The following is a 27891-nucleotide window of genomic DNA, read 5'->3' as shown; positions in this document are numbered from 1 at the left end:
ATCCCAGATTGTCGCTGTGTTTTTTGATTTGGAAAAGGCCTATGACACCTGCTAGAGAGCTAGTAACGTCCATACTCTTCACATGTGGGGCTTCCGTGGCCACCTACCCTGTTTCCTTCAGACATTTTTAAAAGACCGAGTTTTCGAGGTGCATGAAGGGTCTGCCTTGTCGGACACCTTTATCCAGGAAAATGGTGTGTCTCAGGGTTCCATTCTGAGTGTCATTCTCTTTGCTATCACCATAAACCCTATAATGGCCTGTCTCCCACTGGGCATCTCCGGCTCTCTTTTTTTTTGACGATTTTGCCTTCTATTGCAATTCTCTATGAACCTGTCTCACTTAGTGGCATCTTCAGCAATGTCTTGATTGTCTTTACTCTTGGAGCATCAACAATGGCTTTCGCTTTTCCACTGACAAAACTGTCTGTATGAATCCCACGAACGCTGACTGCAAATTTGTATGTCCATCTGGTTATTTGACCTGTTGTGCTGCCATTCACAAACAGCATTCCAGGAGGTGTTTTCCTACAGGATAACACTTGCTCACATACTGCTGTTGTAAGCCAACATGCTATAGTGTGTCAACATATTGCCTTGGCTTGCTCGATAACCAGCTCTACCTCCCATCGAGCACGTATTGGACATCATCTGATGACAGCTTCAACCCATCCACAAACATCATTAACTGTCCTTATATTGGCCAACCAAGTGCAACAGGCATGGAACTCCATCCCACAAACTGACACATGACACGTGTACAATAGCGTACCAGCATTTGCATTTACATTTGCAGTGGCTTGTCTCACACTCCCATTGATCCTGCAACGTTAATCACTTTACATACGTTGTCTCAACAAATATATTCCTGGTATTTCATTACTCTACATTAATTATTTTTTGGTGTTGCAAATTTTTCCGTCAGTGTACCTGGCCTTTCTTTAACCATCCCTGGGGCAATGCAGAATTCTCTTCCCAGTAGCGAGAAAATGCCGTTATTCCAATTTTGAAATCACATAAATTGCCTCTTCAAACGGACAGCTGTCGTCCAGATTGTTTACTCAGTGTCCTGCAAGTTACTTGAACATATGGTTAGTTGAAGGCTGTATTGTGTCCTTGAATCCCCGGATCTTTTGGCTTCGATCCAGGGTGCTTTTCGCCAAGGGCGCTCTACTGAAGATAATTTAGTCCACTTGAAGTGTGCTATCTGAACAGCTTTTGCTCAGCATCAGTTCCTTGTTGCAGTTTTCATTGATCTGCGTGTATATCTTATGATACCACATGGTGCCATAACGTCCTTGCCACCTTAAAGGAGTGGGGCCTCCATGGCCCACTCCTGATTTTTATCCAGAACTTTCTTCCATGTCACACTTTTTGGGTACAGGTTGGTGCCTCCTGTAGCATCCCCCCCCTGCAGGAGAAGGGGCTTGCACAAGGTTCTGTTTTGAGTGTCACTCTCCTTTTTGTGGCTATCAATGATCTGGCGGCAGCTGCATGACATATTTTGTCCCCATCATTTTTGTTCGTCCGCGACGGCTATTGCTGGAGGCAGAATGCAGGGAGCAATACACCAAGCACAATCCTGGGCTTTCACTCATAGTATCCATTTTTTGGCTGCCATGACCTACGTTATGCATTTCTGTCATCGTGTTTTTTAGGTCCGGTCTTTGATGCCTACTTGACATGGCTTCCCCGTCTTTGCCAACTAAAGCAGACATGTAGGTCGCACCTGAATGCTCTTCTATGCCTCAGCGGTGTGGTCCACTCTACTTTGATATGGCTGTATGCAGCATTGGTGCAGTCACACCTAGATTACAGGAATCTCTCATATGACTTTTTATCAGCTTCGACATTACGTCTGGATTCGATACACTATTGTGGGGTAAGACTGGTAACAGGTGCCTTTGGACTAGGCAGCAGTTCCACTATTGTGGGTTCTGCACCATCAAAAATTGATGGCAGCTGCTCACCCATAGTACCCTAACTGTCATCTCCTCTTTCCAGATATGAGATCTACCTCCCAAAACGGCAACACAGGTCTGGGGCTACGATCACCAAGTTTGAGTCTTGGTCAAGCACACAGTTTTAATCTGCCAGGAAGTTTCATATCAGTGCACACTATGCTGCAGAGTGAAAATCTCATTCTAGAAAACTCTTTATCTGTAATTCTCTTTACATATTGGCTATTTTCTTCACATATGGGGGACATGGTCTCATCTGAAAAGTGAAAGTAAGCCTGTAAAAGGAAGGGGTGGGGGAGGGGGGGGGGGGGCAGTTCTCAATTCTTGACCAGTGACCCTCATGTTTTTTTTTTTTTGTGCAATTTGGGTTAGTTTATGTTCAATCCTTGCACCCAATTTGCTCTTTCATCTACCTACTTTTTTTCTCGTCAAGCAGAATGATATTTATGCCCGGTGCTTAATACCTGTTTGTATCACTTACAATGCTGGTATTTATGAATTTTTTAGCATTTGACTCCGGAAAGACCATTTTTCTTTGTAGTGAGGTCTTGCCAACAGCAAATTTTCTGGATGGAAAGTCGCTCAATCTGCTCATATACTTTAAAATTTAAAAGTAAATCTAGCAATGCTAGAATGTATACAAAATACTGATATACCCATTTTCAAGTTGTTGTTTAAAGATTCGCGACTTTTAAAACTTACGTAGATTATCTTTTTGATGATAGAACTTTACATAAGAAGTTATTAAGAACATTGCGAATATCACATGACGAACAATTGAATGACTAAAGCAGTGTTATCAACCCTCATTCATTGACACATGTAATAAATTCATCGAAGCAGTGAAGTTCAGAGCTGTAAAAATTTCTGAAATTAAAAGTATACATTGCCTAATGAATGTATTATTTTGGGGTGAAAGAACACAATAATTGTTAGTTTTGGAATGTAATAATTCACTATGGCTTCATTTTAATTCTAATAAGTTTCACACTGTAATGAATCATTGTCTAAATGCCTCTCTCTCTCTCTCTCTCTCTCTCTCTCTCTCTCTCTCTCTCTCTCTCATTTGTTATAACTTACCGCTGTTATATTGTATTTGTATTGCAGTCATTACATTAAAATTGGCTATATTGATTCTGCAATTTATACTATTATGTTATTGCTAGGAATTGATTTAAAGAATAAACGTATATATTTATTTGTAAGATTTTGTAAATTTATACCACTGGAACTCTTTCAAAATATTTGATTGCGTAATACTGCCAATAAATACAATGACTTTCTTTCTTCTGTTTATAATTGTAATAGATGTTGGACACTTTGACTCCAAGTATGTTATACAGAAACGCAGTGATTTTTTGCAAAAGGCAAAACTATGTGTTCGAAGAATTGTGGAGAGGAGGGTACGTGATGTATTTTAAGTAGGTTATAAAGAGTAACTATAACAACAAAAACAATAAATTATTTGTGATTGGCAAGCTTTCGGAGCCAATGGCTCCTCCAGACAGAAGCGTTGAAGGGGAACGAAGAAGGGTAAAGGAAAAGGCCTGTAGAGTTCCAGGAAAAGGTGTAGATTTTGGAAAAGTCACCCAGAATTTCGGATTAGGCGAAAAATAGAAACGACACATGTCATATACCAGCTATTATGTAAACACTGTTCAGCTTTCTACATCTGCATGACTACCACCAAATTATCAGTTAGGATAAGTGGGCATAGGCATAGTGTATATACTGGAAACTCACAATATCCTGTTGCAGAGCATGCTCTACAACATGGCATACGTGACCTCGGCACTTGTTTCACCACACATGCCACCTGGATTCTTCCGCCAGACACCAGTTTCTCAGAACTCCGCAGGTGGGAACTAGCACTACAACGTGTCCTTGGTTCTCACCACCCACCTCGCCTTAATTTACGTTAATTTCTCCTGTCTCAGCTTTTCTTCACTGTAATTACTCTTTGCTTCACTCCGTTTTAGCTTTCTACATCTTTCATTGTCTTTCCCGTCTATTTTCACTGCCCCCTCCCACAACTGTTGCATACAATACACTTACCTTCTCACTCTTATTAACCATATACAGTTTTAGTAGTAATCTCTGTCTTGCATATTACCCTGTCTTCCACCTTTAAGCTCTCAGGTTTCCGAATCTTGCCCGATGCAGTCCCCAACAATTGGTCTTTCCTTCTCATCCTGTACCGTAAGTCACCCATGACCCATGGTTCCGGGTGACTTTCCCAAAATCTACCCCTTTTCTTAGACCTCTCCAGTCCTTTTCCTTCATCCTTCTTGCTTCCCCTGCAACCCTTCAGCCTGAAGAAGGAGTCACTGGCTCCAAACGCTTGCCTATCACAACAGTCTTTTATGTGTGTGTTCTGCCACTGCTTGGTGAGTAGATTTTTTATCTATCCAATTAAATAATATTATAAAGAGTATCTGTGTGTGATGTTTTTATTGGTATACAACTTGTTATAAACAAAACTTATTTTTACCATTTAATATGTTTCCAGATATTTACCAGTGGTAAAGATGAAATTGGGTTGATTGTACTTGGTTCTGACAAGACACAGAATCCACTTGATTACCCAAATGTTGGTGTGGAATTTCCTCTTGCACTACCTACATGGCAGATGATATCCTTTGTGGAGAAATCTTTTCATGAAAGTGAAATAAAAAGAGATTGGATAGATGGTGTTGTTGTTGGCATGCAAGTCTTGAAAGATGAGCTAGAGTAATTATTTAAAGCTGTCTGTTTCATGACATTCCTGGAACATGTTCCAGAATGTGTGTTACACAAATCACAGTGACATAGTTGTGACTTTATAAACTTGAATCAATATGTTTTTGTAATGAAAAAGAACCAGAAGGCACAATACCTGCAGAAATAGGAAATTTTTTTGTGTGATTTTACTGCATGAATGTTTTTTACAGTTTTTCAGCTCAATAATTAAGGAGGTATTGATACAAGGCTTTGCCAAAAACCCATCTGTCACCTACAATTCCAGCCCTGTCACTGGCATTCCGTACCCCACAATATGACTGGGCCACTATGAAAGCAGCCACATCATTGTCAAATTCACTGAAACTACTGCATAGCAATTTGCTTGAGTATGGCTGCAGTTGTGGTCTTCTGTTTGGTTTAAGCACTGCGTCAATACCTTCTCTTTATAGCACTCAGAGGTCGCGATCTGCGACTGTTTTTACAAGTGGCAAGAGAACTTTTCCTCTAGTTGCTTGTTTTTCACTGAAAGATGCAAATATTTTAGAATGTAGTGCCCTATGTATATCTGTTAGAATAGCCACAAGGTCTGAAAGTTATTTTCAAATGATTGAGCTCTTCTACAGAGTATTGAAATTCACAGATTCTTCCAACCTGGTCCAACAATGTCTTACATACTCCTCTTCCTCCATGGATTGTTTCCAGTGTTTGGAGACAAAACATTAGGCAGCAAAACGTGCCTTATAACCAAAATCTAATGAACATATAATTAAATTAACTAAAGATGTAATGTTGCACTCTCAGGTAAGACTGATCTTGAATACAAAGCCAAAGTGGAAATTAATTGTAAGCTGCAACATTCATCTCACTTTTTGTTATTGAAATTATTCACAGTGCCATAGGGAGAACTGAGTTTGTGTTTTATAGAGTCAGATACACGCTGTGGCACAGGGTGCTGTCCATTATTCTCCTGACTATGATGTCCAGCTATGGTAGTCTTCCTTCTTCTTTGGTCTCCATAGTGAATTTGATTTTGTGGCGTGTGGAGTTCAGATGTACAAAGAAGTCAAGAAGTTTGTCTCTTCCATGAGGCCAGATGACAAGTGTGTTATCCACACAACAGAAGAAGAAGAAGAAGAAGAAGAAAAGAAGAAGATGGATTTCCATTTGGTTGACATCAGGGCCTCTTCCTCGAAGTGCACCGTAAACATATTCACAATCTCTGGTCAGAGTGGGCTGCCTATGCCGACTCCATCTGTTTGCGGGAGGTGGGTGTGCCATGAGTCAGTGAAGTGGGAAAGTTGACCAAGTAATATGTGTGACGTGTCATACCTCGACCGATATTGAGAACAGAATAAAAAATTCAGAGGCATTACTTTTCAGCACTCCCATGCATATTCTGCATGCAAGAAAAGCTTATGGAGCGGGTTTCTCATTCAGAAATTCTATTTCAGTGTTGGTTGTTTACACGAAGACCGTGTTAAGCATAATGGAAGAAGGAGAAATGTTTATCAGCATTCCAGATTTGGCAGTGGCAGGCTCATGGTCTGCTGAGACTCTGGTTTATTGTTTCACTATATTGCTGCTTGCATTGCTCAGAATCTCATTTTGTGCCAACATAGAATTGGTAGGTTCAGGAGGGCCATGCTAAATGCCTTGCAGGGCCTCAGTAGTGCCACCCAACTAGCACCTGAGAGGGCAGACAAGTGTTCGCTCATGCGTACGTGATCCTGCAGTGAAGTTGTGTACATTTAGTCAGGAAGTGGGCTTGTATACAGTGAGACAGATATCCACACAGACAATGTGATGGCATCTGGAGCAGCACAGACTGTCAAGCCCTTAATGCAGCTCTAGAGAGAGGTGAACTGACAGCGGTGCAACTGACAACAATGCCAGACACAGGAATGGCACTGTGTCATCATGTCAGACGAGTCTCGGTTCTGCAACATCGTCACAATTGATGTACTTGTGTTTGGAGGCTCTGATGCCAACAGACCTGGCCAGATTGTACCTGTCATTCTCATGCGGGTCCAGCATGTGATGTGATGGTATGGGGTGCAACTGGATACATGTCACAACTTCTGGTTCACATATCCAGTAATTTGGACATCAGTCATTGCATTTGTGTTTTGTTAAGGCCTATCGCTGTGCCCTATTTTCAATGGCTCCGTGATTGTAGATTGTATTTTATTGGTCCTGTTGTCTACATAGCAGCTTATGCATAAGACATTGGACAAGTCAAGTTATAAATATACAGGCTGAAAGTAATTTCAAAGCATACATATTTAAGCTTACAATAATACACTTTACACACAAGTATTTATATAACACATTTCATAAATTTAAATATTCTTCAATGGAATAAAAGCAGTGATGCTGTAAATATGACTTTAGAGATTTTCCAAATGTATTGACCTCAGTGATAGCTTTTATGTTTTCAGGAAGTTTGTTATAAAGCTTAACTCCCATGTGAAAAGTACCTTTTTGGCACAGTGCTATGCTGATTTGAGTCATATGTAAGTTCCTGTTTTGTCTGGTAAAGTGCTCATGTATATCACAGTTTTTTTTAGCCTCTGGTCCTTGCCTATTACATTTAATTTAAAGAACAAAAGGGTTTCCATAATGTATACACACGGTAATGGGAGAATACCAGATTTCTTAAACAGGGGTTTACAAGAGTCTCTAGGCTTGCACCCAAACAAGATTCTAATGGCCCTTTTTTTGTAGTTTAAAAGTGCTATTAGCTATTTTAGAGTTTCCCCAGAAGGTGACCCCATATCTAAGACGAGAATGAAAGTACGCATGATATGCCTTCAATACTGTTTTCTCACTACAGCATGATTTTAATGAACAAAGAAGATAACGTGTTTTGGTCAGTTCTGCATTGAGACATTCAATATGCTTGTTCCATCTGATGTCACTCTGCAGCCAAAGTCCTAAGAATTTGGTTTCAGTACTGTTACCAACTGGTTCGTCATTGATAGAGACTGATGGGATAAACATGTCCTTGTTAGGAACATTGTGGAATTTAAGAGCAACGGTTTTCTTACTGTTTATTACAAGCCGATTACTCTGTGCCCAGCTGCTAAGTTGTTTCGTGACTGTGTTTACTGTCTGCTGTAACTGTTCATCGTCATCTCCTTTTAGTAGAATCGTGGTGTCATCTGCAAATATGATTGATTTGTGTGCATCAATATTTAAGCTTATATCATTTATGTACAGAAGAAACAGAAGGGGTCCCAATACGGATCCTTGGGGTACACCACATTTTATTTGTTTATAGTCAGATAAGTGATTAGATACAGTTTTTAGTTCAATATTTGTGTGCTTGACGCACACTGCCTGCATACGATTTGTCAGGAAGGAACTGATCCACTTGTTGGACAGACCTCGAATACCATATCTTTCTAGCTTTGGTAGCAGAATTTTATGGTCCACCATGTCAAAAGCTTTTGACAAGTCAATAAAGACTCCTATTGTTTCCTGTTTTTTGTCCATCAGGTTTAGGATGAAATTGATGCACTCATAGACAGCAGTTGTCGTTGACCTCTTATTTCTGAATCCATGTTGTTCATTACATAGGATGCTGTTTTTATTTATAAATTTCATAAGTTTCTCATACATAACTTTTTCCAGTACTTTAGAGATGCAGGAGGAAATTGTGATGGGTCTGTAGTTATTTACATTGTCTTTATCCCCTTTTTTATATACAGGAATAACTTTTGATGTTTTTAACACATCAGGGAAAGTGCCTGCCTGAAGTGAGCAGTCGCATAAATGTGTGAGTACTTCAGTTAGGTTTGATGCGCTCTTCTTTAACACTGTTGCAGGTATACCATCAATACCTGCCGATTTGGAATTTTTTAGTCCTTTTATTGCTTTAGCTACTTCATCTTGTGAAACAGAACCGATGTACATTGATCCTCTACATGTACTTATTTTATATTCATTTGCCTGGATGCTCTTAAAGTTTGATTGTAACATATTTTCAGCAACACCTGTGAAAAAGTTGTTAAATGTGTTAGCTACTTCTAAGGGGTTTGTTACTTTTTTATTTTTATGTGATAGTGTTATATTTTTCCAAGGTTGTCTGTATTCTCCACATTCTTTTTTTATAACACTCCACATAGCCTTTGATTTATTAGCTGAATTATAAATGATTTCATCATTATGCATTATTTTTGCTGCTTTTATTACTTTTCTTAATATTTTGGAGTATTTTTTATAGTATGCGCGTACTACAGGTGAGGAATTTTTCGAGTTACATATTTCATGAAGTAGTCTTCTCTTCTGGCATGAAACCCTTATTCCCTTTGTGATCCAGCTGTTTGTTCTAGAGTTTCCCCGTATGGTTAATGTTTTCAGTGGGAATGCAAGTTCAAAGAAATGGGTTAATGTATCAATGAAAGTGTCGAATTTTTCATTAATATCATTCATTTTGTACACTCCTAGCCATTTTTCTTTGTGTAATAAGTTGTTGAAGTAGTTCACATTATGCTGATTATAGCTTCGATATGCTGTTCTAAAAGACATGTTGTTAATAATACTGCCTTGTACTTTTATGCTTAATATTTGAGCAAGATGATCACTAAAACCTGCATTGAAAATTTTTAGTGAGGTGTTGTGTAAACTCTTATTTACTAGAAACTGATCAAGAGCTGTTTGACAAGTTTCTGATACTCGGGTAGCTGCTTTTACTTCAGCCTTTAAATTGAAGGACGTTGCAAGGTTCAAAATGGTCTCCCTATTTCCACTATTCATGAGGAAGTCAATATTGAAGTCACCACAGATTATAAATTCACAATCCATTTTATTTACTTTATTTAGCAATGACTCCATTTTGTTTAAGAAAAGTTCAAAATTCCCAGACGGTGATCGGTAAACTGTAGCAATAACCAGGTTGAACTGAGTAATTTTTATAGCTGCAATTTCATAATCCTTTTCGACATTTGCCCTAGTTAAGTCAGGTAGTGTAATAAAATCTACATTATCCTTTGTGTAAATTGCTACCCCACACTGTTTGCTGTTTTTCCTGCAGTAGTAAGCAGCCAAGACAAATTTGTTTATTTTAGTATTCTGGATTAATTCTGGGTTAAGCCAGTGCACAGAAATGCATAACACTGAGATATCATTAAGTTCATGTGTTAATAGAACGTTAATTTCATCGATCTTATTACGCAGGGATTGCACATTATGGTGATAAATTTTTAAATCGGGCGTATTCACAATTTGGTAATTGGGAATCATATTTACAGCATCACATACCTCTAGTTTAAATTAGGAATGTCAGCAGCGTTGTATTTTTGTTCTTCTTTCTTGTTTATTTTGTTTTCCTCGCTGTTGGAAGGATGTTCAGGAAGCTGATAAATTGTTCTATCCCTTACAAGTCTTTCTTTGATGTTATCTTTTAACAAGATAATGCAAGACTACACATCACCTGAGCTGTACTGAGCTACCTCGATACAGAGAGTGTTCCACTGTTGCCGTATCCAGCATTTTCTTCAAATCTGTCACCTGTGGAGAACGTCTGTTCACAGGATGCCAAGAGATGGGTATGCCACCAGCCGCCAGCCACCAGTCGCCAGCCACTACAGTTGAAGAACTCTGACATATGACATTCAGTTGAGTAGCATGAAATGATGTACCCATGGCTGTAATCCAACCTCGATTTGATATCCAGTGTGATGAGAGCTGTTCTGCTTTTCCAGTTTCAATACTGAAATTCATATATTATTTTTATGCTATCCTAACCAGATTGGACTGTGGTGTCATACAGCATAAAATATCTTACAACGTGTTGAATTAGTTATGAGAAGTGTAGAACAGCCAGCAGGGGAAAGATGTTGGCAATGAGACAGCTTTTATGTATAACAGCAGTACAGTGTTTCACAGTGCATAATGCTTCCGCAGATTGAGAACAAAATGTGTGGTTTGCTTTCATCCATTTTCACAAACATAGCCTAAAAAATAATGTTGACATTACTGTGCATTTCACTCTGAGGCATATTGCACTCTGAGAATGTTCATCGAATTCAGTTACTTTGTATTATATTTCAGTAACAGTGACATAATAGCAAATTGGACTGTATGAGTTTTTACGGATTTTTTTTCCAGACACACACTACCATTTCTTCAGATTTATTTAATTTGGGTATAATTCCTTTCCAGCATATATGCTGTACACAAAATGTTGAACATAAAATGTAGCTATCTGCTGATTTAACATCTTGCTGAGTATACCGGTACAATATTTTGTTGTAACAAATAGTTCAATGTATTTTACACACTTATAAACTTATTTATACAGTTATAGTAATTTATACCATTACATTAATGTTGTACCTTAATGTTCTGGAAGACGATATTATAAGGAACCTCATACTTTTCCTGGATGATAGAGTTTTCTATAATGAATTATTGCCTGAAAAAAATCTGCACAAATTTGAGTCAGATCATAACATTTCAATTTGGTCCAAAGATAGGCAACTGAGTTTAAGTTTTCAGAAATGTAAATTGGAGCACATCACAAAACAAAAAAAGACAGTATTGTATGACTACATTATCAAATAATCACAGTTTTAATTGGTCAACTCATACAAATATCTGGATGAAATGAAATGGTGACATAGACTCACTTGTAGGCAAAGCAGAATGCAGACTTCAATTCATTGGTAAGATACTGGAAAATGCAATCAGTCTATAGAGGACATTGCTTACAAAATACTTGTGTGGCCCATTCTAGAATATTGCTTAAGTATGACCCATAACAAATAAGGCTAATGGCAGACATTGAATGTATACAAAATAGTGTAGCATGATTGATCATAGATTTATTTGATGCATGGGAGAGCATCAAGAAGCTACTAAAAATTGGAAATGCCAGACAAGTGAAGATAGACGCCAAATATATGACAAAACCTAACTTATGAAATTTCAGGAACCTGTATTAAGTGAGGTATTTAGGGATTATACAATAACCGCATATGTATCACTCCTATAGGGACCATGAAGGCAAGATTAATTACAGCATGCACAGAACCATTTAAAGAATCATTCTTCCCACACTCCACATGAGCATTGAATGGGGAAAAACCATAATGTGTGGTACAACAATGTACTTTGTCGGACAAACCCACAGTGGTTTATACAGTGTGCATGGAGACATGGAATCAGTTGACAGTAGCTGGGTAATGGTTCATATTGATTCCCATTTCCCTGTTGCAGTAGGTGATCTTATGCCTCTAATTATGTTTTCATTGCTATCTTAACTTGCATTCTTCAATTCAGTTTATTAACCCTTCTTATCTCTTTGTATTAGGGCAAATGTACAGTTAACTTTTGAGGAATTTGTATTTTCAATTTATCAACTGGAGTTTTGTTTCATATGCAGCAGCAATGTTACAAATTATTTGTTTCAGTTTCTTTAGAATAATTTGCTGTTTCATGGGTGCTTTGAAGGAAATAAAAGATCTCGAAAGTGTCTTAATGACAACCGATGGCCTCATGTTGACAAGACAGCTGGTTGCCTTGCAGAGGGCAGGGCTTGACGGTCTGAACATCAGCTTAGACACCCTGCAGTCCCAACGCTACAACCAGATCATGAGGAGGAAAGGCTGGGAGCGTGTCATGGTTGGCATAGATCTAGCCTTGCAACTTGAATACGACCCTGTGAAGGTATTACTAGTGCAGCTGTCATCGCATGCAGACTTTCATAAACAAAAGATATAAATCTGTTGTTAAGAATATCAATACAAGAATCACCATTTTAAAGCAGTATGCCCACACCCTCGCCCCCATCCCCGCTCCCACCCTCACCGCTGTCTCCACACTGCAGCTGTAAGTGAAGGAAGGTATATTAAGACAGAAGAAGTAAATTTTAGCTGACGATGCTAACAGTTTCGTAGTTTATACAACATAAAAAGGATGCCTTGCAAGTTTACCAATTAAAAATCTTATATTTTCCTCCCAAGAGAGTCTTATGAGACTCAAGATCTTTACAGTTTCTCTTTTTTTCTTTTGTGTCTTTAGTTTAAAATAAGTTTCCACTATTGTGGTGTTGTTTTGGTAAAAATACTCGATTGTTTGGAAAAATTATTCTTAATTCTGTAGTCACATTTTTGTTGTGTCTAAGTACTACTGGTTTCAGTAGCAAGTGCCAGCATCAGTTCATCTTATTATCAAACATTTCTGTGCAAAATAAAAGCTGACCACTGTGGCCGAGCGGTTCTAGGCACTTCAGTCCAGAACCGTGCTGCTGCTATGATCGCGGGTTCGAATCCTGCCTCAGGCAGGGATGTCCTTAGGTTAGTTAGGTTTAAGTAGTTCTAAGTCTGGGGGACTGATGACCTCAGATGTTAAGTCCCATAGTGCTTAGAGCCATTTGAACCATTTTGCAAAATAAAAAGCTTCTGTACAACTGCAAACTAGACATACCATTTTCAGGGTGCAGTTCACATCTATTGAAAGCACAACAGTGACCTTTACTTTTAGTGGATAAGACACCTACTGAGGTAAGTGACTTGATGACTGCACACAAGAAGTTGTCATTTATTCCATATGTAGCTACCATGCAGACTCATATTTTGTATTAGTTTGTCCTTACTCTTCCAAAAGGTTAAACCTTGTCTCTGCAGCCACAGCTTCCTCTCTTCAGCAGTTGTCTTCATCTCCATGTGTGAAGAAAATCCCATTCATTGATCATATTGTTTAAGTAGGATGTTCTCAGTCATCCCCTTGTTTTCTTACCTACGATCTTGCCTTCAGAAATGTTTTTTAAAAGATTATCGTCTCCAGTTAAGTGTCCAGTGTATTTTGCTTTGCCCTGGCCTATAACTTTCAGTGGTTCTTTCTTCTCTCCTATTTCCTTTAATTTTTCTGTCAATGCAGATAGTTCTTGTACTTCTCCTCCAGAACCACATTTCAGCAGGTCTGAGGCGAGCTTCCTTTGGCTTTTCTAATGTACAGATTTTGCATCTGTGTGTCAGAACACTCCACACAAAGGTCTTTACAAATATTTTCTTAATGTGGAAGCTGATATGTTTATTCAGTTGCAGCTTCTTCTTATTTTGGAAGGAACTCTTCACCTGTGCTATTCTTTTCTTGAATGCCTTGAAATATTGATTGTTTTCTTGCAAAATGCTACTGAGATATTGAATTTCAGTTCCTTTCTTGAGTTGCTCATTGCCTGTTCTTGTGTCAGTCCTACTTCCTCCTCCTTTCTTGTCTGTAGCCATAACTTTTGTCTTCTTTGTATTCATTTTTAGCTTTAGTTTTACCACTTCTTGATTTAAGGCCTGAAACATTTTATTTAGTTCCTACTCTGATTTACTATTGTGATGTCATCAATCTGCAGTGTATATGCATGCAATTAAGTTTCCATATCGACATCATGCTCCAAAAACCACCTAACTGTGTGTGGCAGGGGGTACGTCTCATGCCACCAACTGATCCCCTCTGCCTTGTTCCACTTGTGAACAGTGCTTGGGAAGAATGACTGTCAGTACACTTCTGTATTATCTCTAACTTCTCAAATTTTCTTCTCGTGATCATTTCGTGAATTGTATATGAGAGAAACTATTATGTTGTCAGACTCTTCTCGGAAACTACTCTCTCGAAATTTGGGTAGTAAATCTTTCCGTGATGCACAACTGCTCTCTTATGGCATCTACCACTGGAGTTGCTGAGCATCTCTGTAATGATCTCACAGTGACTAAATGATCCTGTGACAAAACACTCCGCACTTCATTGGATCTTCTTTCTCTCTTCTGTCAGTCTTACTGGGTAAGGACACAGGGGTAATTTACATTCACTTAAGATTCTTCCTGTGAATCTTAGTCTGGCATCTGCTTTTCTATTGCTGTTTTATGTGGGCATTCCACTTTAAGGTTGCTCTGGATAGTTACTTCTAGATATTTTATGGTAGATTCTGTTTCCAGCAATTTGTCATTAATAGTGTAGTTGTACAGTATTGGATTTCTTTTCCTGTGTGTGTGTGTGTGTGTGTGTGTGTGTGTGTGTGTGTGTGTGTGATATGTTACTTTTATTTATGTGCAGGGTCAACTGCCAGAGCCTACACCATTCACCAATCCTCTGCAGGTCATTGTGCAAATTGATACTGTCTTCTGTTATTGCTACTTTCTGATGGACAAGTGTAGTACCTGTGAACAATATTAAGGAGCCTCTGACACTTTCTACTGGATCATTTATATACATTGTAAATGTAATGGTCCTATCACATTTCCATGGCGTATTCCAGAAATTACCTTTTGATTCTGGTCATCTTTTCTTTGTTGTTGTTATTACTTCCTTGATGAACATATTAAGGAAGTAAGGTGATAGAAGGCACCCGTCTCTCACTGCCCTTCTGGTTTTCCTTCTTTCATATCCGGTTCAGTACTCTGACTTTAGTATATACTCAAAATTAATCATCTGTCCTTCCACTTTGGACATTACTTTAAGGAATGATGATATAATGGTAATCTGTTTATTAAACAATATTTTAACGATACACTATGCTTTCTGATCATATAGTGGCTTGATGATGGAATTTGATACTGAAATTAGTAATCATTAGACAAAATAAAAGTGAAGCTATAATAAAAGAAAGTAATATTTTGGATCATGTCAGTTGTTGTTCCAAACAACAGCACGTCAGGAATAGGTTCAAATGGCTCTGAGCACTATGCGACTTAACTTCTGAGGTCATCAGTCGCCTAGAACTTAGAACTAATTAAACCTAACTAACCTAAGGACATCACACACATCCATGCCCGAGGCAGGATTAGAACCTGCGAACGTAGCGGTCATTCGGTTCCAGACTGTAGCGCCTAGAACCACACGGCCACTCTGGCTGTCCAGGAATAGGTACTAAATTATTTGTCCGCTGATGACCTCACAGCCTAGAACACTAAAACACAAATGTTAATTGTTTGTTATGTGCCCTGGTAGAGTTTACAGCTGTTTACAGTTCACGATTGGTTGTTGGAGATTGGACATTACTCACATAGTGTATTTAGTGCACAGTGCAGAAAAAGGCAGTGTCCAGAAAAGTAAACAAGTGTAAAGGCAAAAGTTTCATGACAGGATGTTGTGTCACCATACTTGGAAGACAATTATAGCCAAAGACAGAAATTTAAAAGAAACTGGCTCATTTGAGCTGCGGAGACCTAGTCGAGGATTCTCAGTAGATAATTGTTAGCACAGTAGAATTTATAAAGAGACAATGTCAGTTCGTGTCAGGGAAGGTTGATTGGTAAGTATCTATCAGCTTTCTCGTAAAACTCACAATTTGAAGAATACACATCAAGGAAAAGGTAGAAGTCCAACAGTGTCAAATCTAGACAATAATATCGATCATCCAACAGTTTTGCAAAATCCCCAGTTGTACTTTACTTACTTACTTACTTACTAACTTACTCAGATTTGCTGTGTACCATACAAGGAACTGGTTTCCACTAGTTGACTTGATCAGCTGCCAAGTTCTCACCTTCCTCCAAGTTTGTGTCCATGGATTGAAGATTCATTGCAAAAGTTCCAGGTGTTAAAAGGTCTTCCTGTACATCTGTATCTGTCCATTGATTTCAACAACAGTGTTGATTTTGGGATTCTTCCACCTTACATGCGTAGAACATAACCTGCAATCCTCAGTCTTCTTTCAACAATAATTTTGTGCAGGCTGTGTAGACCTCTTATTCTCAGCACTTCATCATTTGTAACTTGGTTGGGTTAACATCTTCAGAATTCATCTCTAGCATTGTTGGTGAAAAACATGGAGACTGTGTGCTGATTTTACTGACATTTTCCAAGTCTCACACATATAAACGATAAAGGAGTGTAGTCAAAGCTTTGTTGGCATATTACAGACCTAATTGCCATATGGACTGATTTTCCAGTTCTGCTGGTGATTTCTGCATCTGTGACCTCATTATTACATATAAAGCTACCGAGATATGGCAATCTGTCAACATCTTGTATTATCTTCTATTGCACTGTAATCGGGGAAGAGACGAGTAATTTCCACTTACTTTGCACATTCTGTTTACCTTATCCCTATTAATTTTCAGCCCTACACAATAGGGCATTTAATGAGAAAGCATATAAAAATTAACTTAATGCCTTCCAAGGAGACGGTCTCTACTTAGTCTCTACTCCTTCAAGCCTGACTTTGTAAGTGTAGACCAGACATGGCTTAAATTCAGAGAAATAGTATCGACAACAATTAAGAGATATATACCAAATAAATTGAAAGGATACCAAATAAATTAAAAGGGTGGTGCACAAAATATGTCAAAACTCAGCTGCAGAAGCAATGAAAAAAAGCATGTCAAAATTTAAAAGAATGCAAAATCTCCAAGATTAGCAATGTTTTACTGAAGCTCGAAACTGAGGGTGGGTTTCAGTGCAAGATGTGTTTAATAGTTCCCATAGTGAAACTTCGTTTTGAAATCTGGAAGAAAATCCAAAGAGGTTCTGGTTGCATGTGTAGTACACCAATGGCAAGACACAACCAATACCTTCACTGCGCAATAGCTGTGGTAATATTACTGATGACAGTGCTACTAAAGCAGGGTTACTAAACACGGATTTCTGAAATTTCTTCACCAAAGACAACAAAGTTATTATTGCAGTATTCAAATCAAGAACAACTGCAACTGTGAGTAACTTAGTAGTAGCTCTCCTCAGTGTCATAAAGCAGTTATGTTTCTTTCAGAGAATGCTGATACAATAGCTCCATTAGAAATCATATATAGCCCTGGAGATTCTAAAAGGTATCAGATAGATTATATAATGGTAAGACAGAGATTTAGGAACCAGGTTTTAAATTGTAAGACATTTCCAGGGGCAGATGTGGACTCTGACCACAATCTATTGGTTATGACCTGTAGATTAAAACTGAAGAAACTACAAAAAGGTAGGAATTTAAGGAGATGGGACCTGGATAAACTGAAAGAATCAGAGGTTGTACAGAGCTTCAGGGAGAGCATAAGGGAACAATTGACAGGAATGGGGGAAAGAAATGCAGTAGAAGAATAATGGGTAGCTTTGATGGATGAAGTAGTGAAGGCAGCAGAGGATCAAGTAGGTAAAAAGACGAGGGCTAGTAGAAATCCTTGGGTAACAGAAGAAATATTGAATTTAATTGATGAAAGGAGAAAATATAAAAATGCAGTAAATGAAGCAGGCAAAAAGGAATACAAATGTCTCAAAAATGAGATCGACAGGAAGTGCAAAATGGCTAAGCAGGGAGGGCTAGAGTACAAATGTAGGGATGTAGAGGCTTATCTCACTAGGGGTAAGATAGGTACTGCCTACAGGAAAATTAGAGAGACCTTTGGAGATAAGAGAACCACTTGCATGAACATCAAGAGCTCAGATGGAAACCCAGTTCTAAGCAAAGAAGGGAAAGCAGAAAGGTGGGAGGAGTATATAGAGGGTCTATACAAGGGCGATACACTTGAGGACAATATTATGGAAATGGAAGAGGATGTAGATGAAGATGAAATGGGAGATACAATACTGCGTGAAGAGTTTGACAGAGCACTGAAAGACCTTAGTCGAAACAAGGCCCCTGGAGTAGACAACATTCCATTGGAACTACTGACGGCCTTGGGAGAGCCAGTCCAGACAAAACTCTACCATCTGGTGAGCAAGATGTATGAAACAGGCGAAATACCATCAGACTTCAAGAAGAATATAATAATTCCAATCCCAAAGAAAGCAGGTGTTGACAGATGTGAAAATTACCGAACAATCAGTTTAATAAGCCACAGCTGCAAAATACTAACACTAATTCTTTACAGACGAATGGAAAAACTAGTAGAAGCCGACCTCAGGGAAGATCAGTTTGGATTCCGTAGAAATACTGGAACATGTGAGGCATTACTGACCTTACGACTTATCTTGGAAGAAAGATTAAGGAAAGGCAAACCTACGTTTCTAGCATTTGTAGACTTAGGGAAATCTTTTAACAATGTTGACTGGAATACTCTCTTTCAAATTCTAAGGGTGGCAGGTGTAAAATACAGGGAGCGAAAGGCTATTTACAATTTGTACAGAAACCAGATGGCAGTTATAAGAGTCGAGGGACATGAAAGGGAAGCAGTGGTTGGGAAGGGAGTAAGACAGGGTTATAGCCTCTCCCCGATGATATTCAATCTGTATATTGAGCAAGCAGTAAAAGAAATAAAAGAAAAATTCGGAGTAGGTATTAAAATCCATGGAGAAGAAATAAAAACGTTGAGGTTCGCCGATGACATTGTAATTCTGTCAGAGACAGCAAAGGACTTGGAAGAGCAGTTGAACGGAATGGATGGTGTCTTGAAGGGAGGATATAAGATGAACATCAACAAAAGCAAAACGAGTGTAATGGAATGTAGTCGAATGAAGTAAGGTGATGCTGAGGGAATTAGGTTAGGAAATGAGACACTTAAAGTAGTAAAGGAGTTTTGCTATTTGGGGAGCAAAATAACTGATGTTGGTTGAAGTAGAGAGGATATAAAATGTAGACTGACAATGGCAAGGAAAGCGTTTCTGAAGAAGAGAAATTTGTTAACATCGAGCATAGATGTAAGTGTCAGGAAGTCATTTCTGAAAGTATTTGTATGGAGTGTAGCCATGTATGGAAGTGAAACATGGATGGTAAATAGTTTGGACAAGAAGAGAATAGAAGCTTTCGAAATGTGGTGCTACAGAAGAATGCTAAAGATTAGATGGGTAGATCACATAACTAATGAGGAAGTATTGAATAGGATTGGGGAGAAAAGAAGTTTGTGGCACAACTTGACCAGAAGAAGGGATCGGTTGGTAGGACATGTTCTGAGGCATCAAGGGATCACCAATTTAGTATTGGAGGGCAGCGTGGAGGGTAAAAATAGTAGGGGGAGACCAAGAGATGAATACACTAAGCAGATTCAGAAGGATGTAGGTTGCAGTAGGTACTGGGAGATGAAGAAGCTTGCACTGGATAGAGTAGCATGGAGAGCTGCATCAAACCAGTCTCAGGACTGAAGACCACAACAACAACATATAGCCACTCATTTGATAAAGATCCATACCTAGAGACTGAAAAGTTGCTCAGGTCACACCAATGCTCAAGAAAGAAAAGAGGAGTAATCTGCTAAATAACAGACTCATATCACTAATGTTGATTAGCATTAGGATTTTGGAACATATATTGTGTTTGAATATTATGAATTATCTCAAAGATAATGATTCATTGATAAATAGCCAAGATAGATTCAGAAATATTGACCTTTTAAAACACAGCTAGCTCTTTAGTCACGCAAAGTAATAAGTGCTGCCGACTGGGGCTCTCAAATTGATTCCATATTTGTAGATTTCCAGAAGACTTTTTGAAACAGTTCCTCACAAGTATTTTCTAATCATATTGTGTGCCTATGGTGTATTGTCTCTGTTGTGCAACTGGATGTGTGGTTTCCTGTCAGAAAGGTCACAGTTTATAGTAATTGATGGAAAATCGTCAAGTAAAACAAAAGTGATATCTGACATTCCTCAAGGATGTGTTATAGACCACCTGCTGTTGCCGATCTACATTAACAATTTAAGAAAGAATCTGAGCAGTCCTCTTAGATGATGCTATCATTTACAGTCTTGCATATCATTTACTGTCTTGTAAAGTGATCAGATGATCAAAACGAACTGCAAAATGATTTAGGCTACCTATCCATATGATGCAAAAAGTGGTAACTGACCTTAAATAATAAAAATTGTTATGTCATCCGCATGAGTAGTAGAAGGCATCTACTAAATTTTGGTTACATGATAATTCACGCAGGTCTAAAGGCTGTGAAGTCTATTGAATACTTAGGAATTACATTTACAAATAACTTAAATTGGAATGCTCACATAGATAACGCGGTGGGAAAGCAAACAAAGGACTGTGATTTAATAGTAAAACATTTAGAAGATTAGGATTACTAAAGAGACTATCTACAACTATACTTGTCTGTCCTCTTTTGGAGTATTCTGCATGGTGTGAGATCCTTACCAGATAGGACTGACAAAGGACATCATTTAAAAGTTCAAAGAAGGGCAGCTCATTTTGTATTATTGGGAAACAGGAAAGTGCATGCCACAGATATCGCATGTGAATTGGGGTGGCAGTCATTAAAGCAAAAGCATTTTGCTGGAGCAGGTTCTTAAAATTTCAATCATCAATTTTCTCCTCCGAATGTGAAAATATTTTGTTAGAGCCCTCTTACATAGGGAGAAATGATCATTGTAATAAAATAAGAGAAATCAGAGCTTGTACGGAAATATTGAAGTGTTTGGTTTTCCTCAAATGCTGTAGGGGAGTGGAATGGTAGATAAATAGGTTGAGGGTGGTTCTCTGAACCCTCTGCCAGCAATTAATTGTGAATTACAGACTAGTCATGCAGATATAGATAATGTAGATAGGCTTTCAATATTGTGCACTGATTCTCTAATTTTATACATTGCTCAAATACTTTCGTGGCGCTTTGGAGTGACCCCTTCAAAATAACACTTTACCAGTGTTCTTAATATGTATTTTGGTAACCAGGTTGATAAGAAGTTACAACAATACTCTCTTATTACTCCCCAGTTTTGGGTTTTATTAATGAACAAAATCGCCGCAGTGTTCCATAACAATTACGGGCTGAAGTTTCCTGCTGATGGAACCAATATGATTTTCTGTGTTTCTGAGCATACAGGTTGTGTATGCTGTTTGGAGCCTGTTGTATGCTGAATCAAACGTTTTTATTGTTGTGATCTTCCATCTGAAGATTGGTTTCATGGAGTTGCCCATGCTAGCTTATCCTCTGTGACCCTCTTCACCTCTGGGTAACTACTTCAGCGTACAATAACTTGAACTTGCTTACTGCAGTCAGTTTTTGGTCTCCTACAGTTGTTACCCCCATTATATTCACAGATGACCACATATTGTGGAAATTGCATATTGTAATGTAGGATGCAACAATAAGGTACAGAAAGTTTCTGTTGAAAATTACGAATTATTTAGGAATAAAGGAGATGGCTCACCAAAAGGCAGAAGCACTGTCTCATCGATAGGCACACGAACAAAAGGTATGTAGAATGAGATTTTCACCGTGCAGTGGAGTGTGCACTGATATGAAACTTCCTGGCAGATTAAAACTGTGTGCCGGACCAAGAGTCAAACTTGGGACCTTTGCCTTTCGTGGCCAAGTGCTGAGCTATCCTTGCACGACTCACGACCCGTCCTCACAGCTTTACTTCCACCAGTACCTCGTCTTCTACCTTCCAAACTAAAAGGTATGTTACTTGGCGAGCTTCCAGAATGCACTTTCTTTTTCTAGCTGTAGGGAAAACATGTGCGCGCGCCCACACACACACACACACACACACACACACACACACACACACTCTCTCACATGCGCATGCATGTCTCCTTATGCTGTGGTCGCTCAACTGCCAGCTCTTTACTGGCCCATGGTGAGTGTTCTGGAGTGAGGTGGGGCTTTAGAGTGGGGTAGGATGGGGTGGGTTGAGGCAATGTGAGAGATGGAGAGAGATGGGAGGGGTTTGGAGGGAAGCATTTAGTGGCTCGTGGGAGAGTGGGGAGCCATCTGTGGGCTAGCTAGGGGTGCAGGTAGGGGGGTCAGGTGCCAGACAGCTGGGCACTCATAGACTAGGGTGTGACGTGAGATAACACCACACAACTAGCTGATTTGCGAGGGGGGGAGAGAGGGGTGTGTGTGTGTGTGGGGGGGGGGGGGCTGGGAGTTAACTTGGATTTAGGCCAGGAAGTAAAGGATGTGCTGTAAGTATGGCTACGAAAGTTGACTATTCTTAAATAAGATCAGCTGGTGCCAATGTATTGGAAAGTAACTGGCACACAAAGTGCAATTGTGGCTCCTTTTTCTTCAAAAGTTTTAAATAGTCTGCAGAGCAAATTGAATTAGGAGGATCAGGCATTTGTGTGGGTCTAGGAAAGTAAATTGTAGAGCCAGATAAAAGGCGCACAAGACAGGAGGGGTACTACTACTCATCACTGCTGTATCGTGCTACTAGTACATGTCAGTGTGAGTGCACCGAGAGTGGTGTTGCCGTACATGCGTCTTTAAATTGGTCACCGACTGATCATTGCAGGCTGGCTGCTGGAGGCCGTCTCTGGGAGCCAAGCGTGCCGTGCGGTCCCTGCCGTGCCATCTGCTGGTGACTCGCACATATATTAGTGTGGAACAGTGCTGACTGACTCTCGATGTGATTCTAGTTTGTAATGTGCACATCAGTGTTCTGTGTCTTGTTGAGTCCTTAGAGGCATATTGTTCGGAGGTTATTATTAAAGCCATATTTGTGCGACTTGGATCACACTTCAGTATTTATTTATTTATTTATTTCTTGTTCCATAGATCCAGTTAGTGAGTCAATCACAAGGATATGGAACGTGTCAAATTGTACAGGTTTCAATTTAAACTATACAAGGGCAATTCAATGGCAAATTGTACATGGTTTAAGTAAGACATACTATAAATACGGTAACAGATACAATATCAGCTAGATAACATAACAACCATTTGACAGAAAAAGGAGTTTCAAATAAAGGTTAAAGGCAAGAGCACAAAGTTAAATCAGATATTAGGCCTACAAGAGTAAATACATGTACAGCCAATCTGTTGTTACAAAAAGTGAGCTAATTCCCAAATGCACAATTAAATCAATTGAACTACTTCTAGACACAATAAGTTTAGTGATGGTATACATTTTCTTTCAGGTATTCATCCACAGTATAATAAGATTTCTCTGTCAGGTAATCTTTGAGAACTCGTTTAAATTTTGGCAGTTCTGTATGAACACATTTGATATGTAGTGGTAGAGCATTGAACAGCTTAATGCTGGAGTAGTAAACTCCTTTTTGTACCAGAGTGAGACGTTTCATTTCTAAATGTAGATTGTTTTTGTTTCTGGTGTTATAACCATGGAATTTACTGTTGTCTTGGTAGATGGAATAATTTTTGCACACAAAGGTCAGCAAGGAAAAAATATACTGTGAGGCAGTTGTTAGGATACCTGCAAGAGTGTCTTTGATTAACCCCACACGTTATTCTGATTGCTTTTTTTTTGGATGGTGAAAACTTGTTTTGCAAGTGGTTGGTTCCCCCAGAATATGATAGCATATGACATCAATGAGTGGAAGTAGCGAAAGTAGGCAACCTTAATAGTGTCAACTTCAGCCACTGAAGAAATTACCCGTAGTGAAAATGTTGCCGAGCTAAGTTTTTTACATAGATGAAGAATGTGAACTGACCAATTACATTTACTGTCTATGTAAGCACCCAGGAATTTTGTTTCTTCAACTTTCTGTATTGGTTGATCTCTACATTTTATGTCAATTTCATTGGGATTACTTTGTGATGTATGGAACCTCATATAATGAGTTTTATCTGCATTGAGTGAGAGACCATTTGAGGAGAAACAATTTAAGATGTCATTAAAAACAGTAGTTGTAGTTTTTTCAAGATCATGATCAGTCAAATCGTCAATTAGAATTGTGGTATCATCGGCAAACAGGGTAAATTTGCTGTTTGTCTCAGAACAAAGAGGAAGATCATTAATAAAGATGAGGAAAATCAGTGGGCCCAAAACGGAGCCTTGAGGCACACCACACGTTATCATGCCCCATTCAGACGAGGCAATTTCTCCAGAAGAGCCATTTAGCATTACAGTCTGCTTCTGATCCTGTAGATATGATTGTAGCCACAAGCCAACAGTACCACCTAAACCATAGTATTCTGCCTTTTTCCAAAGAATTTGGTGGTTTACACAGTCAAAGGCTTTCGTAAGATCGCAAAAAATACCCACTGGAGACATTTTTTTGTTAATGGCTTCCAAAACTTGGTTGCTGAAAGAGAATATTGCCTGTTCAGTACAAAGACCGGCACGAAAACCAAACTGATTTTTGCTTAAGATACTATGGAATTTGAGATGGTCTACAATCCTCCTGTGCATGAGTTTTTCTAGAATTTTCGAGAAGGTAGTTAATAGGGATATTGGGCGATAGTTTGTAACAATGCTTTTATCCCCTTTTTTAAAGAGAGGAATCACTACAGCCAACTTAAGTCTGTCAGGGACAATCCCATCTTGTAGGGATGCATTGTATATGTTGCATAAGGCGGGACTAACAAATTTATAACAGTGTTTCAGTATTTTACTAGAAATCTTGTCCACACCAGCAGAATTTTTGTTTTTTAATGATCTAATTACTCTTATGACTTCGCTTACAGTAAATGGAGATAAGGATAACTGTGGGATTCTGTTGCTAATAGCTTTCTGTAGGAGGGACAATGATTCTTCCATAGAACCATTACAGCTTGTCTTCTCTGCTGCTCTCAAAAAGTGGTTATTAAATATTTCTGCAACCAACTCAGGTTTCTTTATGATACTGTCCCCTGTTTTAATCTCTACCTGAGACATGTTCCCTGTTGTCCTGCCAGTTTCCCTCTTTATTACATTCCTTATAGTTTTAATTTTATTTTCTGAGCTTTCAATTTCTGATTTTATGCACATACTTTTAGATTTATTTATAACCTTCTTGAGAATGCTACAGTAAAGTTTGTAGTGTTGTCATTTCTTTGGATCATTACAAGTCCTGAGAGAACTGTATAACATCCTTTTTGTTCTACAAGATGTTGTTATCCCTGTAGTGATCCAAGACTTCTTGGCATTGCCTATATGACTATTTCTAACTACTTTTTTTGGGAAAGATGGACTCAAATACAGACATGAATTCATTTAAAAATGAATTGTACTTTTTGTTTACATCTGTTTCCCTATCAACTCGGCTCCAGTCTATCTCTTTTAGGCTATCACTGAATTTTTTAAGGCCCTGTTCATTTATTATCCTAAAAGATTTCCAAGAATGCTCGGAACTGTTGCACACACTGATGTAATTGAGCCTAAGCAAGTGACCACCATGATCAGAAAGGCCAAGGATTGGATGTACAGTGATCTCATTCCATGTAGACTTATCTATAAATATATTATCTATCAGACTTTTACTGTTAACAGCAACCCTAGTTGGGAAATCTACTATTGTCATCAGATTATAAGACTCCATTAAATGTACTAAATCAGCTTTACTATTGCTCTCATTTAGGAAATCAACATTAAAGTCACCAGTAATTATCAAGTTCTTGGACTTTGAGTACAGTATGGATAATAAAGAATCTAAGTGCTTAAGAAATACATTCAAATTCCCTGAGGGAGATCTATACAGTGCTAACACTACAGCCGTGAAGTCATTTACAGTAATCTCAACACCACATACTTCAATTTGTTGCTCTATACAATGGCTCTTTAAATCTAATGCATTGTAAAATATGTTGTTTTTTACATAAATTACCACTCCACCTTTTTCCATGATGGTTCTTGAGTAATGCGCTGCCTGACACACAGTATTACTTGGTTAGTACATCACCACAAACATATGGACCGGGACTGTACATGCTTTGACAGTTTGCTACGTCTCTCTCTTCTAGGACTGACATGGTAGCTGCCTTGCATTTCTTAATGACTCTGACCTTGTCAACCACAAACCGAATCTTAGTACAGTCATGATTTCCCTGAAGAGATTACATGACAGCAGAGACTTGTAAAATTGTGTTACCCATTTCTCTAGCCAGTGAAGATTCATTCTATACCTTCAGATACAGTGTCATTTAGGAGTAGAACAGCAAGAAATACGTAGCTCCTCTAACAGTAATGACAGTTTATCACCTCCCAACACTACATGTGCCAATGTTTCAGTGCATTTTTGAATATGTTTGTTAACAGATTCATCAACACAACAAAAATTTACGATCTCAGTAGCATCTTATTTTTTAACTCATACTTTACTATTCATCAGAATCTTCATCGCTGCTCTTTGATTCGTCAGAGCTCCCTGCTGTACTTTGTTTTATTTCATAGTCAGAATTAGTTGAAATACCACCTACCGTATTTACCCAAATCTAAGCCGCACTCAAACCTGAAAAATGAGACTCGAAATAAAGGAAAGAAAAAAAAAAAAAATTCCCGAATCTAAGCCACACCTGAAATTTGAGACTCGAAGTTCAAGGGGAGAGAAAAGTTTTAGGCCGCACCTCCAAATCGAAACAAAGTCGGTCCATTGTAATATGAGACACAATTTAGGTCGAATGAATGACGATACAGCTACAGTAGTTTGGTTCGAGTCGTAAGCTTAGCAGTTAAGCTTTACCAGGTAGCCTTTGCTATGCGTCAGGCGCTCCATCCGTATTTATACTGGTACCCTTCCTTTTTCATGTGCTTCATCTGGTTTGAATCAATCGCTTATTTTGCTTTGATCTGATAAGTGCCGTTTTCCTTGTTATAGGCGTTTATGTCACTTTAAGCTGAAAATGCATTACTGTACTGTGTCATGCATTGTTTGTCGCATTCTGATAGTGCGTGTTTGCGGCCTGTCCTCACTCGTGGCATGGCTTGCTTTTGTGCACGCTACCGCTGCCTAAAAAAAAAAAAAAAAAAAGAAGAGAGAGAAATCATCTCATTAGCAAAACAATGGCAAGAGACTACTATTTGTTGTTCCTTACACTGCTGCTTTCTTTGATAACCATCAACAAGAACCAAATAATAGACTGCGTATGATAGAACATGTTCTGAACGAGAGTTAGGTGAAAATTTTTCTCCATTTGAAAATCTTTGCGGCCGCTTCTTTAGTACATCAAATTCTGCACAGAAATTAGAGTCATCTTGGATATAAAAATCTAGTCAGTTGCCGTGCTTCATTTCTGACTGTATCACTATTAGGCATAAGAATAATATGAATATAAACATGACACGATACGTATATTCTTCCGCGTTTGCTGTTGTCTCACTCTAGTTTCGTAGTTTATTAGGCAGACAGGATTTAAATAAGATAGCAGCAAACACGAAAGAATACGTGGCAAAATGTTTATATTCGTATTACTCTTATGATGAAGAGAATACTGCATGTGATTCACATTTCATCAGGTTCCTATTAGCAACCGTCTCTTCTCACAGGTAGGAAAAAATTCAGAACATTGAGTTGGCCATATTGACAAACATCCCAAACAGTCTTGCCGGTCGGATTTTCGTAATACATTGAAGTTCTGCTACATTCGAAGATGAACAATACGGAATTTGTATTTACTTCGTTGGATAATGTATGAAAATTGTCTTCCACCTTTTTTTTTTTAATTTATTTACTGACGCAGAG

General features: G+C 38.6%; 1 protein-coding gene across 1 annotated transcript in view; it reads left to right on the top strand.

Annotated features, from left to right (window-relative positions):
• Positions 1–11839: 11839 nt before the first annotated feature.
• LOC124612492 (molybdenum cofactor biosynthesis protein 1-like) overlaps positions 11840–27891 on the top strand; it is a 63900-nt gene continuing 47848 nt past the window's right edge. Inside the window, exons 1-3 of the mRNA XM_047140728.1 lie at positions 11840–11863; positions 11964–12001; positions 12095–12350. Of these exons, the coding sequence (XP_046996684.1) occupies positions 11840–11863; positions 11964–12001; positions 12095–12350 (318 nt within the window). The remainder of the gene's footprint in view (positions 11864–11963; positions 12002–12094; positions 12351–27891) is intronic.

Source organism: Schistocerca americana, chromosome 4, assembly GCF_021461395.2.
Source record: "Schistocerca americana isolate TAMUIC-IGC-003095 chromosome 4, iqSchAmer2.1, whole genome shotgun sequence".
Classification (NCBI taxonomy): domain Eukaryota; kingdom Metazoa; phylum Arthropoda; class Insecta; order Orthoptera; family Acrididae; genus Schistocerca; species Schistocerca americana.
The sequence above is the reverse complement of the archived record's forward strand: the minus strand, read 5'-3'. Positions and strand labels throughout refer to the sequence as shown.